Source organism: Gouania willdenowi, chromosome 14 (genome assembly GCF_900634775.1).
Source record: "Gouania willdenowi chromosome 14, fGouWil2.1, whole genome shotgun sequence".
NCBI lineage: Eukaryota > Metazoa > Chordata > Actinopteri > Blenniiformes > Gobiesocidae > Gouania > Gouania willdenowi.
The window spans coordinates 14,234,463-14,249,617 of record NC_041057.1 but is presented as its reverse complement, the minus strand read 5'-3'; the positions used below and the strand labels follow the sequence as shown (position 1 = coordinate 14,249,617).

The window sequence follows — 15,155 nt, the reverse complement described above, 5'->3', positions numbered from 1 at the left end:
GCAGCCCTAAAACATCATTTCTGTGCCGCGAAAATCGCCTGCACAGTTTTTGAAGTTAATCCCTAACGCAGAGCTGTAAAACTGTATTATAAAAACAACATTATCATATATTATCTTTTTTTTTTTTTTTTTTAATTTAACATATTTAACACGGCAAATTTCATCTTTAAAAATACATATACAAAAAAAGAAAAATGTTAGGGTATTTCTTGGGTTAGGTTTTTTATTTTATTTTAATTTTTAACATATTTAACACTGCAAATTCCACTTTGAAAAATACATATACGAAAAAAAGAAACATTTTATGGTATTTCCTGGGTTAGGGATAGAGTTGGGGTTAGGATTAGGGCTAAAATAAAACTGACGAAACTATAGCTAGAAGAACGCGGGTCCGGCAGTGACGGAACAACCGTCATTCGGCTTACTGCGCATGCGGACGCATGCACACAGGAAATGCCGGAACTATAAAATTGTCTGAGTTCCGGACACGGACCAATAGCAACAGCCTATATAATTTTTTTGTAATTTTGGTTATTTTTTTTACGTTGAATTATTTCAGCTAGTATTGAAAAAAAATATTTTTTGTAAGTATATTTTATTTATAGTGCAATACTGAAAATCGGACTTTGCAATAAGCAGAAGTTCTACAGAACTGCACCAATTCCATTTTTTTAGCCAAGAAAGTCTCATACGACACGATGTACCATTGCAGTAATATCATCTATTTAATTTAATGTAGGTATATGTGTTTAAACATACCTGATTGATTTGATCACAGTGGAACTGATTTCCTTGTTTTAAGATATGAGTGGTGTTGTGAAAATATTTCACTGGTCTGGTGAGACGAAACAAAGACTACGAATGAAGAATAAAATGCACAGGTTTAGTGTTAATAGTTTAGTACTTGTAGACATAAACAGTTTTAGTCATTTACAACATAGGTTACATGGGTATGGCTAAATAACTGTAAAGAAACCAACTACATCTGGGTGAGAGGAATAAAGTAACAGATGTGTCTGTGAGTGAGGGTGTGACTTTATTAACTCAGTAACCAAACATAGAACTGACATTGTTGTTGTTTTTATTATTATTTTATTTTAGAAAAATAACTAAAGTAAACACAAAACACAATTAGGATAGCTCAAAGCTTTAAATGATAATAATTTTTCAACCAAAGTGTTGTGTCATTAGAATTAGTTGGACAAAAAGAAAACAGAAAGCAAAATTAATTTAAGCTAAAAACCAAGGTGAGATAATCAAAGCAATCCTTAATTAACAGAAATGCCCTAAGGGGAGAAGATTCTAAAAGTGAGAGCATCCAAGAGTAAATACATTTGGGGAAATTCTGCTGTTTCAGACTACTGTGTCATGTCAGTGGTCAGACAGTCGTCACCATAAAGTCGGACCTCTGCCTAATCAGACGGAGGAAAACTTTCTCTGGGTAAAGGAAAAAGTTTCGACTCCTTTCCAGGTCCATGGAGTTTATAATCCGGGTAACCAGAGATTGCTGAATGGCCACTGACTCACAGGGATGATGATGGACATTGTGACTCATATTCCTTAATGGCTCAATGACCAACAGTCCAAGTTTGTCTTCTTCTTCTACTGCAAGGCTGTGATCAGTGAAGTTGTGTTTATTTGTGTTTATCCTAATTACACTGCTTTCATTGGCTGCCTTTGTTTCTTTAAGTACTAAGTCTTCACTGGTTCCGCCTGTTTTGCAACATTTGTCTGTTGAGTTGGGGTGTTTGAGTTTAGGGAAGTTAGCAGATTGACTAAATTGAAAGAGAAAAGTGTTGAAACTGGTTGAGTTTTTAATGATGGAAGCACTGGATGGTTCAGGAGCTTCAGTTTCCTGAATGTTTCTGTGTAGATATGCTGTGTAACCTTGGACCAGGCGATTCCAACCTGTTTTATAGGACAACCGCAGAGATTGAACAGATCCTAATGGCACAGAGTGAAGTCGGACCTGTTGGCAGAAAGATGTGCAAACATTTATTCATTGGGAGTAACCTTTAGTGTTTTTTTTTTATGAAGAAGCACTGACTGTGTCAATGTGTGAGCCTGTGATTGCCTGGCGTTAAGGCTGAAAAAATATAGGTTTACTATAAAAATCTTTTAACTCACTAAATCTCTTTTTTACATCTGGTAAAACAATATTGTGTGAAGCCCTGTCCTTGTGTAAACATGCTCAGATTTCTATGTTTGGCAGTCAGGGACACTGACTATTGGCTGGTTGACAACAGACATGTTGAAGCACTTTGGATTTCTACTACCAGGTGCACAACCCCCTAAATCAAATATAAATGTTGTTTACACCCACCAGTTTATGGCGGGTGTGTAATCCCTCCACCAGAATTCTGCATTCCTATGATACCTTAATATCTGTGTGCAAATCAACTCAGAGGAATTAAATATTAAATATTCCAATGTGATAAAACATTAGTTTGTTGCATATAAAAGGAGGGAAGAGTTTCAACTGGGGATTGCATCAAATATGGTCATTATTTTGGGTCGCACAGTATGAGAACCAACGTGTAATGCATCTACTGGTTCCTAGTAGTATCTTCCTTCCTGACCTGGTGGATCCTCATGTGCAAGTGAAAAGCAGCTCCTGTCAGCCACTGCTGCATGGATTCCGAACTCATCCTCTTCTTTGTAGTCATCCTCTCGTAGTGGTCGAGCAGCTCAAGTTTCAGCCCGTTGTCATAAAGCTCAGTGTTCTCCGCCATGCTCTCCTCGTCGTTGGCAATACCGGGGATCAGGCGGATGTAGTCATGGATGATTGAACCAATTATTGATGATGTGCTAATGCCAAAAATATGTTTCGGCTGAGATGTTATATTGAGTTCTGTTGGTCTTTGTGATTGGACCTGGAAAAAAAAAACATGCATACTTGAACACATTGATTATTTTTAAAGTGGAGTTTGTGAGTCTTTGATTACAAATAAGTAGAGTAACATAAACAATTCGTTGAAGTTTGAAAAACTGATTGATTAATTTCCTTTTGTTGAGATTTGTGATTTATTTCTATTGATCCCAACAATAAAGTATCAGGCAGTTCATTGAGTGTAAAAAGGGTTATTTCTCTTTAGCATATTACTTACTTGACATCATAAACTTGCTTCTTATAAGGGAACAGCTCAGTTGTTCTATTATATGAAGAATTTGATCATTTACTTCTGTTTAGGTCATAGCTTAAGCTTATCGTTGCTGGAGGGTTCCAAAACAGTGTTGTTTTACCTCTATGGTGTTAAATTTGACACACAGAAATTGTCTGTATACAATTGACACTTTTGAAGTATGCATAAATATGTCAACCCAGAGTCGAAGGTTATTTAACAATGTGTGGTGGTGGTAACAATTTAACACTAAGATTTGTTAGAGTTAATTTCACTCTGTTGTTAGTGTTTAATTTAGTTTGGTGTTAGTAACAAAAAATGTGGGGATGTCAGGCTTTTTCGACAACCCTAATTGACACTAAAGCTCCTGCAATATATTCCTTAGAGTGTCACTCTAATATGTAAACACAACATTCTTAATTCTTACCTTTGCTGTGTAGTAGTAAACAACTGCATTAAGGGTAAAAAAATCAAATCCAATCTTAAATCATTAAAGGTATAATTAACTACTTTTCCTCATCTCAGACATATTAATTTAAGTTCACGCAAACATTGACGAAAACAAAGTAGTTTCACCTACTTGTTGAGCAACCTGCTCCAAAAGCATGGATAAAGCCAGAGCAACCACCCCGACTCCCCCATATGTGACCTTGGTGCCCCCCACCTTAGCAGTGAGGTTGAGGTTGAATGCCATCTGCTGCTCAATGCTCATTCCTCGCTGCAGGAAGGCATACTGGTGCTGCAGTGCTGCGGATGAGTCCAAAGACAGGAAGGTGGTGAGGACTGGGTCCAAGGAGATGTTGGGGATGATGCTGGCATCTCGAGCCACAGAGAAGAGCTCCTGTACAGTGGCAGGAGAAGGAAGGCATGGAGCTGGACCCATCAGGATCATGTCTGTGTCCCAGTGTGCTGAGCTGTATCTGTGTCAGCAGCTCTGTGTTTGTTTGCCCCAGTTACTGAGATGTTATCAACATCACCAGACAGATTTAACTGCATGACCCATTTGCCCAAAATAAGAATGGATTTTATGTTGATATAAAGGAAAATAACTGGTCATAATATAAATAAAGTGCTACGATAGCTGCAGAAATGCAAACAGAGAGCGTCTGACAAGTTTTCTTTTTCATTCTGGTTCCCTGTTTTTAAATTGTGGAAAAAACATCTGACCTCACCAGATAACTGTTAAATTTCTATATTTCTATTTTGTTTCTGTTTTACTCACGTAACTACTTAAGAGGCATTACAAGTTGTCAATTCAATATGTGATTTTAAAACATTTTTCCTAAATAGATTTACCAGTGCTTATTATACTATTGCAGTTATCTAGTGAATAGGCTTCTCTTTTTTTTTTTTTTTTTTTTTTTTCTAAAGTCCGCCTGTAATTGGAATCAATATTTAATATTGGATTCTTGGTTTTCCATTTTAGTCCCACTGCTGTTGCTTTGAAGTCCATCATATCCTCTCAATCACAGGGCTTTCTGTAATCAGACAGTTTGGTAATAAAGGTGGATATTGTTTCATGATGTCTAATTATTTCTTTAAAAGGATTTTATTTTACATTGATGGATAATTGTAACATTCTTATTCTTATGTTACATAATAATCATGGTAGATGATTACTATCAAACATGTTTTTACTGCAAATGTTTTGGGGATAACATGTAATCTGGGTTATGGCACGGAAAAGGATGTATGTAGTTTTAGTAAAGTAAAGCCAAAAATGAAAACTTTTACGTAATATGTAAATTTAAGCATTCTAACATAAATTGATGAAATATTCTCTGCTTACATGCAAACAAATGGACATTTAATAATAAGGTGCTTCATGCATTTTATCTGTCAAGTTATTTTATTGTGGTATTAATTATTAACCCAATCAGTCCTACCGTTTTCCGGTCACGCTACTCAATCACCAGATTTCCGTGCGGTCGTCAGGGAGACGTCATAAACCACGCCCTCTGTAAAACTCGACCTCGTCATAGGAGGGAGAAGCGTTCGCGGTGTTATGCGTTGATTGGTGCTCGTTTTAGATACTGACTGGCGTCCGACTGCATAGGTTGCGGGTGGATAGTAAAAAAAAAATAAAATGCGATATTTTTATTTATTTTATTTCATTGTAGAGTCATAGCCGCCTGAAAAATGACTGTTAACACTTCAATGAATTATAGCTCTCTCCACTGTTACGTCACAATAATACTTCCTATGTCATGTTTTTGTTTAGGAATAAAAAGTGGCTTGAAATGTTAAAATGAGACAGAAATATAGTCATGTTATGTTATGTTATGTTATGTTATGTTATGTTATAATAAATGCATTATTTCGCTATTTTCTTCAACTTCCGGTACCGCCGGGGAACACGGCGACATAGTTACTGATTAGAACGAAGACCAATCAAAGCATAACATCAGCCCGTTCCTATTTCAGATCGCTGGAACAAGCAAATCAGGTCAGTACCGATACACACCATGGCTGCACGACTAAACACATGTTGCAAAACTGCGTGTGTGTTTATCGTCCGCTGATGTAACCTGTGTTGTTTTTGACTTAAAACGCTAAGGTGGAATACCTCCATTCTAACGATATACGAAAGTCAACCATGAAACACAGGACAAATAGGCATATGGGTTTTATTGATATTATCCCAGCGCAGGAGGGATCTATGCATGCTTTCATTAAATCATAATTTTGTGCTAAAGGTGCTGTGAAATATTTTTAAATCGTCTGTGCGAACCGAGCTCAGTAGCAGAATATAACCGTGTTATTGTCCTAACCGCTATTCCAGAGGCTTGTAAAACAAAGAGCTCTTAACAACAGATATTGTGAGGTTGGAATCGCTTCTAGAACGTCAATCTATGTGGAGTTTGCATGTTCTCCCTGTGCACATGTTCTGCGGTGGTTTACTGTCCTACAATATGATTGATATAGCTTCATTAAATGATGTTGTATTTGTTTCATTTACATACATGTGGATTTCATGCAGATACATGACTGAGGAATTAGTTATTCACGTTGTTTATTATCATTAATAACACGGTTATAACAGCTACATTTGTTAATAGCTTTATTATTATTATTATTATTATTATTATTATTATTATTATTATTATTATTTATTTATTTATTTAATTTTTATTTTTGCATATAAACACACTTCTTGTGTTTATATGCACAACTGATTCTGAACTAAATTTTGATATAATCTATTGGGAAGGCTATACACACTGCTTTAGCCCAGTGTTCCCAACTGGTCTGGTTCCATGACCCGTTTTTGGGTCTGGAGCCATGCGTTGGAAATCAGTGCATTAGTCAATTCCAGTTGACTCAGGGCTCATAAGTCACACAGATAACACTGAGCCAGTCACGCCTAAACATTCTAATAATGTAGCTGTAAGTAAAAAAAAACAACAAAAAAAACACGTGAGCAAAACAAAGGAATCAAAGTCCAGCTGATAGAATATCTCCTACCTATAAACACTTCTTTCAGTTTTTCTCTTTTATATCTTTGTTTAGAAGGACACAGACCCAAAAGAGGTAAAGTGTGTGTGGCAGGAATTATAAATACTAAATAAATTTGGATTATGGCAACAAACAGGAACATTCAGTTTATCCGTATTTGTTATATTGGCATGGTTTATTAGTAGACAGTTCCTCAGTATCAAACATTCCATTTGTACATTATAGTTAGTGTAATAAGAAGACAAGGTTTTGTATGTATGTGAGGTTTGACCATTATTGAGACCGTGAGTTTTTCCGTACAGGTGGCCTAGGCATCATGAGTCGGCGCACTGAGCGAAGGGGGATACATGTGGACCAGTCGGACCTGCTTTGCAAGAAGGGATGCGGTTACTATGGCAACGCAGCATGGCAGGGCCTGTGCTCCAAGTGCTGGAGGGAGGAGTACCAGCAAGTGCGACAGAAACAGATCCAGGATGACTGGGCCTTGGCAGAGAAGTAAGAGCTACACAATCAACCTCACGTTCCACGTGTCTGCTTACTAAACATCTCCAACTGCAGGGTTGGGATCAATTCATTTATGATTACAGTGACAAGCATTTTTTCCTTATTACAATTAAACTGCGATTATTTTTTTATCTTTAGAAAGTAAATTACAATTCTGTTCTCAGTTACTACATTTCAATTAATCACAATTACTGAGCCTGACATAAATAACCTAATAAAAGTTAACCTTCCTCTTGTGTTAGCTTTCTGTTAGCATCTCTTATGATAATTGGCCCGAAATCAGCTGTAAAATACACTAAAAACAAATATCTGTCATCAAATTTCTTTCCAATTTATTGTTCACCTTGTTAGGCTTCCTAATCAATGAAAATATAGGTTGTAATATTTTTGGTGTGGGCTGTTGAGCCTTTTGTGTGTCAGTATACCCCTCGATTTAAATTTTTTTAAATGGTAAAATGTGGGAAAGCTTGATATGAATCATATTTTAATAATTTTTAACTACATATGTGTAGAACTGTAACATGGTTCCCCAGTTTTGTGTTACATTATAATTGACAATTCGTATAGAATTTTATCGGCAATTACAATTACAAAGTCAATAATCTAAACTCAGTTACAATTTCATTACGATTACGATAAGCAACAGATTAAAAAAAATACAATTACAATTAAAATTATGGCATAATTGTAATTAATGATCAATTATGCAATTTCAATTGTCATTGACCACAACCCTGGCCAACTGTGTGGTCTTCCTCTTACAGGTTACAACGTGAGGAGGAGGCCGCGTACGCCAGCATCCAGGGAGCTCAGAGTCAGTCTCACTCCGCGGCCGCGACGTCGCAGCAACCCCAAGCACACGCCTCACTCACGCCTTTCTCAAAGTTTGAAGAGAAGAAGACTAACGAGAAGACTCGGAAAGTCACCACTGTTAAGAAGTTCTTCAGTCCCTCATCTCGCACTGCAGCTAAAAAAGGCACTGAAATACTTTTCGACTCAGTACACGTGTCAGAGTTTCCTGTTTAAGTGACATTTCCTCTTTTTAATGATTCAGAGAAACCAGTACACCCAGTACAACTCTGAGCAATAGTGTCAGACAAATCTTTAAAATTCAAACCGCACTATAAAAATGAGAGGAAAAACCTGTCGTGAATGTGTAATACGTTATCAGTAGAGATGTGCAAACCAATCCACTGCCTTCAAAGTAATGTAATAAATATTGCATTTAACAGTGTGACTAATCGAACATAATTCAGTTAGTTATGTTCACATCCCTAATATATCTAAACATGTGTGATCTTCCCTGTGCAGAAAGCCAGGAGGGAAAGACTCCAAGTCCATCCATTGGCCGGGATGCCGGCTTTGATACAGACCAAGTCTCCAAAGACTTCATGGACTTCCTTAAGAACCTTCAGAAACCCGGACGAGACATCCACAAGCAGTGTCGAGCTTTCCTTATAAGCCTTTCAAACAAGAAGGTAAACCAATAACAGATTGAACATGCATGAACACAAAAGCAATAGATCAATACCTGACAACTCATGTCCTCCTGCTTTGAGACATCACTGTTTACCTTTCTTCCATCTTAGCCTCATGAAGCATTAGTATAGGTCTCTAATTAAAGACTTTTTCATAGTTTTCTTCCTTTGTTGGTTCAATGCTCTGACACTGATTACACCATATTTGAGAGGAATAAGTGAAAATATCTTTGCTGCTGCTGCTGTTGTATTTATTTTTGCCTTATTGACTGATTATCTTGGTTTATGTTTCTGGGATGTTGTTGATTCTTCTGTTCTTGTACAATAAGTTGGACCTCTTTACCTCAACCCATTCATACCCAGTCTACATCCATTTATCCACTTCAGAAGCCTTTGTTGCTTTCCCATTTTGGTTTGTTTCACATTTTTTTCCCCTACTTCAATATAAACTGAAAAGTCTAACTTTGAACACGTCTGGACTTCTTCTTTGTGTTGGTATTGCAAGCTGAATGCTAACTTGAGGCTTCCTCAGTTTTTAGGTGACTAGTTTGGAGTTTAGGTTTTATACTGTGGACTTGGTTAGCATTGATTAACATTTTGAGTGGCTCATTGGGAAAATAAATGAGCCCTTGTATCAGTGGATTTAAGTAGATTGGTATTGAGGAGTGAAGAGATTGTGTCTCAACCCCTGTACTCTGTTCAAAGATGGTTTTTCCCATTTTACAGAGATTAATCCAGGTGCATTGACTAAGTTTCCAGAATCAATCAATTGGGTGACTAAGAACCTTCACAGACATGTTACCTTGAGTTATTTCTTAATACCAACATACTATTGTTTGACTAAGAATGTCACAATATGTTCAATTAGTTTGTTTTCAATTCTAATTTCAGCATGACTTGGGTGCTGATGAGCTCTCCGAGTGTGTTCAGGATTTCTACCAGAACCTGGCGGATCGTCTGATCGGCCACTTCAAAGGTCAGGTTACAGTATCCGCATCATCCACCATGACGTAAAATTTACTAGGTTTTAAAGGGAAAGTGCAGTTTTTAATATCCATGAGAACCAAAACAGAAGGTTTTAAAGAAGTTTCTTATGGGGAAAAATGTATGTCATACTTGCTTGTAAATCCAGAGAATTAAAACACCAACTGTTAGAAGATAGAATAGATGATGCTCTGTAAGTATTTATTTAACTTGATGTTTTTTCTCTTTTATTTTATTTACACATTTTATTCCATTCAGGGTTTTTTTCTTTATTTCATTTTGTGCATAAGCAATTGCATGCTATCCAGTGAAAACTACCAATGACAAAGCTGTTTTGCTGCAGCATCAGAAGAGAGGAACCAGCAGATGGCAGCACAAGCAGCACAACTTCTAATAATATTTCCCTTTTGGCTCAGCAGTCTCTTCAGAGTCTGTTGAGCAGGTGATGGACCAAGTGGAAAAATACATCATGACTCGTCTGTATAAGAGCGTGTTCTGCCCAGAAACCACAGATGATGAGAAGAAGGATTTAGCCACTCAGAACAGAATAAGGTGAGCCAAGCTCTGCTCTCACATGGAAACAGGGAAGTTTGATCAGTTTCGCTTGGAGAAACCAACCAAATGTGTTTCTGTGTGTAACATAAGAATGTGCTTAGTGAGTGTTTGTCCCTCTGAAAGCTCCTCAGCACAACATTCTTAGTTAATCTCCAGCAGTCTGCTTGGGTTTGTGCAGCTGATCACACACTCTTCATGCCTTCAGCCTCATTTCAAGTGATTTTCTCGCATATGCGTACACAGTTGCTGGCTGTACATGATTTTGTCTCTGTGCTGATTCTCTGCTGCAGGGCGTTACACTGGGTCACCATCCAGATGCTGTGTGTGTCCTTCGATGAAGAAATCCCAGAAGTCTCTGAGAATGTAGTTAAAGCTATAACAGGTCAGAAACACACTTTGTGTCTGTGTCAAGTGGATTTAACTCAGTGGACACAGACATTTGATTCATAATTATTTCCTTTAATAACTTCCAAAAAAGAATAATATTCAGTAATTAAAGTATATCAACAGGAATTTATCCGTCTTTTGCATGTGGGTCAATGACTTATAAGGAGATTCACCACGTGCTATTTCATAAAATGGGCATCATCTGGCAAAGTTTGCATGAATATTATGATGGGAATGAAAATATAAATACTAAGTATGTTTATACACTACAATAAGAGAGCATTAAATAAATTTGAATAGATTTAGAGTAATTTAAAATATATTTTTTTATCCTGACACTCACACCACATGATGTTTTGAAACTCTAAATAACACAATAAATTACAGATGAGTAATGTTGTTTTGAAAAATCAAAGTGATCGCATATATACTAAGATACTACATATAGGGTATATTTTAATGCATTTATCCTTTTTTAATTGAAACAAATGCAGCTGGACAGAAATTGTACACGCAACGTCATTGACCCATGTACAAAAACAATTTACCTAATTTTTTAATGTTATAAACATTTTTCTGTGCATGTAGCAATGAAATAATTCATAATTTTTAATAAAGTGTATTGAAATTTACAAACTATATTCTAACTGAAGTAGCAATTTGGATACATCTTTATATTTAACTATTAATGTTTGAAATAAGCTATTTTGAGCAATTTAATACAAGCAGAAAAAGCTTTAGTAGTTTGTGTATATACATGTTTCCATTAGCCTACATGGTTATTGACATAAATATTGTCGATAACAAATAAATACACTGCTCGAAAGGGAGTGGAATGAAGTAGCACTTATTATCTCCCACCCCCATTTTCCATTCAGTTTTTAAAACATATTTTCACTTACTTTACATACATCAATTAATATTAAATACATGCACAAGTCTGATATACATTCTTACTTCCACAAAATCTTTGATAATAAAAATGTTAAAATATCGCTCTTCCTCAGCTCGATACTTTGAGAAAATAAAATTGTTTGTACATAACTACAAAAAGTTATATTGTCTGTAATATAGAAAGCTTGATATATTGCTCTATTTTTGAACAACAATGACTTTGAGACCCCCGTTATAGATGCACATTATTTTAAAACATGATATTTCTGTGGAAGTTTGAATTGTTTAAAATCCCAGATCTGTTGGATCCCAAAGATCCATTGCCCGATGTAGGTTTTTTTGCAAGCGAGAAACTCTGCAAACAGGACTCTTCTTCATTTTCCACGTCTCACTTTTGTTCCAGACATCATCGAGATGGACTCAAAGAGGGTTCCTCGGGACAAACTGGGGTGCATCACACGCTGCAGCAAGCACATCTTTAGCGCCATCAGGATCACCAAGAAGGAGCCGGCATCGGCGGACGACTTCCTCCCGGCTCTCATCTACATCGTCCTGAAGGCCAACCCTCCACGTTTGCAGTCCAACATCCAGTACATCACACGCTTCTGCATCCCCAGCCGGCTGATGACCGGCGAGGACGGATACTACTTCACTAACCTGGTCTGTCTTTTTTAAGTCAACAATGTTTCTCAACTGGTTTTTTTTTTTGTCTAGCTTTTGTGATGATTTTCTGTTGTTTTCTTGTTAGTGTTGTGCTGCAGCCTTCATCGAGAAGTTGGACGCACAGTCTCTGAACCTTTCCCCAGAGGAGTTTGAGCGCTACATGTCAGGCCAAGCGTCGTCACGATTCAGCAGCTCAAACGGCGACGTGACAGATTCGGCTTCAGGATCCGACGCCATGCCATCCAATCCTGTCTTAGTGCAGCTCAATCGCAACCTGGACATGCTGTCAGACCTCAGCACGCGACAGGAAGCATTGAACGAAGCTGCTGCGAAGCTCCAAGCCGACCTTCTTTCCTGGACTGAGAACGTGAAGCGGGAAGTTAACGACATCTTGGAGAGATATCCTCTGCAGGTTCCATCCCGCACAGTTTCAGCCATTGACACCAACAACATTGAAAACAACCTACCCCCACCCCTCACACCAGAGGTGTTTGCTGGGTAGGGAAGAAAAACCTCTGCACGTAAAAGTACTCCGTCTAATACATCTACTATATATTTATTATAATAGCGCCTAAAATAATCACAAATACCCAGAGTAGTTACGGAGTCTCAGCTAATTTTTAAACTTTGCAGTGAAGCTTGAAGAGTGAATTTTTTTTTCTGAGAAAATTAGTCAGGGTCATGGAATTTTCTCATTAAGTAAACAATATTTAACCAACTAATTTGTCGAGAAATTGTCAAGAAATTAATGTTGCTATCATTACCAACAAAGAAAGCGGACACCAGGTTACATTTAAAAAACAAAAAAAAACAAAACATGTAATCGTACATTTCCTCCCCATCTGATTTTAAATTAGAATAAGACAACATTATGGGATATTTAAAATGACTTGAATTATTTTAGTTTGATAAACATAAGAATAAAAGATAGAAAAGCTAATTGTACCACATAGGTTTTTTGTATGCTAGCGTGATTGTTTTTATGCAATAAATACTTAATAAATTAAAACAACCATTCAATGAAAGGTAAAGTGTAAATACATTTTTTACACATATTACAGTTTGCTTATTAACATATTAGTGTGCTTAAGAAACAACACTGTTTAATTCTTTTGTAATTCTAGCATGTTAAAGATGCTAATATTATAGGATGTAAATTGTTCAGAAATAAGGTTTTAAAGGTAAATAATGTCTTTGATTTTAGCAAAAGCTTCCTTGTTTAATGTTTTTAAACCTTTTCATTATTATTATTAATAATAACAATAATAAAAAAGCTACTCACACCTTTCAAACAAAAAGTAAGACTGTAAAATGTCCAGAACTTAATGTAAACTAATATTTGTTTTACTTTTAATGTTTATCAGACATGACGGACTCAAATAACTATAGATGATTTCACATTTATGAGGAATTTTCTTTTTCCTTTTTGAAATTTAGTCAGTGACATTTACAGTATTGTTGTGGTGTGTTTCTGTGTAAAAAAACACTTTGTTAACCACTCCATGTTAAAGGCATTTCAATCACTTTGTTATTTAATTGATGGTGGTCAGTTTGCTTCATCTCCACTCCCACTTCTGTTAATACATCATGTTGGAGCCATGTATTGAATATTTGCCCTGTATAACAAAGTGACCAAGATGATGAATATGTTAACTTATGTGAACCGTTTAACTGTAGCAATCAACTCTTAACAAAGACATGTCATGTAATGCCTGTTTTTTTTAATTTATTTATTTTGTTTTTAAAAATGTGATTTAGGTACAAACATACATTTATTTGAATATATTGTGTGATGTAAAACAGATTTCTGTTGTTGTGTTTTTGCCCGCTTTGGGGTGCTTATCATTTTCTTTTCTATTATTGGTGTTCCTTTTAACTACCGTCACAAAGTGTTAAACTAACTTTAAAAAAAAAAGGTGCTGTAATTTTTCTGTTACAGTAAAACAAGAACACGAGTCATTTGTTCAAAATTAAAAAATTATATTAACAAAACATCTCTAGAAGTAAAATGATGCTAAAATCAACCAAAACCAACAATTTAATGGATGGTATGTTTTAGACCTCTAAGATGATTTGCTCAAGTATGTGTGTGTGAGTTTTAAGAACAATTACAAAATATAAAATGAAAATTTCACCTGTTGGAGTGAGAAAATGTTTTAATTAGTAAAAATGTACACCATCTGTTAGTTTGTACTTGTTTGAGACAAGTGTAAACCACAATAAATTCTTTTTTGAGTGAATACAAACTAATAAAACAATAACATGGTGAACCACACCACTTTTCATCCAGTTTTTTTTTGTAGTACTATATAAAAATGTCACTATACTCATGCAAATAAAACCACTAGACATAAGTAGGTTTTTTCTTTATTGACAGGCATTGTTAAACATCATAGAATAGTTATTTAATGTGATAGATTTGATAGTGGTCCTGTTTATTTCAACCCATTTTAAGCAAAGGCCTGTCCAATATCTGTTATATGTGTTTCTTTTTTCTATCTATGTATCATTTACATTACAAGAAACCAGTAAGCATGATATTAGAAAAACTATTCTCCATTAATTATCAGATCCTTCTCTTTCATTAAATTCTCAGGCTACTTACCGATCCTCTGCCACTTTGGCCTCTTAATCCTCAATATTTAATCATTTGTTTTAAATAGAGGTAGTTCTCATTATCTGACGTGTCTCCCATTTGTCCTCTCTTCCCTCTGTGAAGCATTTTGTTCAGCTTTTGGTTTCTGAAGGTTCCATAAATAAACCGACAAGCTTCTGAGTGTGAGATCAACACAAGCAGGGGCTGAATTTCTGCTTTATTGCTATTTATAGACTGACAGTTTGTCATTTTATACATGGAAGCGGCTTGATGTTGAAACCATATACAGGTTCAAATTAAAATTCATGATTTTGTGGTTGTTGTGGAGCTCTTTAATGCATCGGGTGATGCTACTTATGATTTTAGAGAAGATGAGAAAATATCCAACTTTCCAGACAATCTTCTTGTTACCGTGCTCATTGTTTGAACGCTATATTACATTTAAAATCTTACCTTTCTTCTTTTTCATTCCAAAAAATATACATTCACCCTCTGCAATAGTCTCTGCAGGCATTG

The 15,155-nt window shown here is 36.0% G+C and overlaps 2 protein-coding genes across 4 annotated transcripts; one reads left to right on the top strand and one right to left on the bottom strand.

Annotated features, from left to right (window-relative positions):
* Positions 1–1,299: 1,299 nt before the first annotated feature.
* On the bottom strand, positions 1,300–5,057 carry LOC114476078 (uncharacterized). Of its 3 annotated transcripts, none has more exons than XM_028467336.1 (4): positions 5,009–5,057; positions 3,703–3,963; positions 2,580–2,873; positions 1,300–1,969 (listed from the first exon to the last, which is right to left on the bottom strand). In XM_028467336.1, exons 2-4 carry the CDS (start codon positions 3,832–3,834, stop codon positions 1,379–1,381), a joined length of 1,017 nt encoding a protein of 338 aa, XP_028323137.1. In that variant the 5' UTR covers positions 3,835–3,963; positions 5,009–5,057; the 3' UTR covers positions 1,300–1,378. The 3 variants fall into 3 exon arrangements, with proteins under 3 accessions (XP_028323137.1, XP_028323138.1, XP_028323136.1); XM_028467337.1 differs by having other exon boundaries at positions 3,703–3,869; positions 5,009–5,045; XM_028467335.1 differs by lacking the exon at positions 5,009–5,057 and having other exon boundaries at positions 3,703–4,042.
* Positions 5,058–5,446: 389 nt separating this feature from the next.
* Positions 5,447–14,318, top strand: rabgef1 (RAB guanine nucleotide exchange factor (GEF) 1). The gene is made up of 9 exons (XM_028467542.1): positions 5,447–5,568; positions 6,881–7,073; positions 7,847–8,058; positions 8,394–8,560; positions 9,452–9,536; positions 9,964–10,096; positions 10,390–10,481; positions 11,784–12,040; positions 12,129–14,318. The coding sequence occupies exons 2-9, from the start codon at positions 6,895–6,897 to the stop codon at positions 12,543–12,545; spliced, it is 1,542 nt and encodes a 513-aa protein (XP_028323343.1). The 5' UTR covers positions 5,447–5,568; positions 6,881–6,894; the 3' UTR covers positions 12,546–14,318.
* Positions 14,319–15,155: the final 837 nt, after the last annotated feature.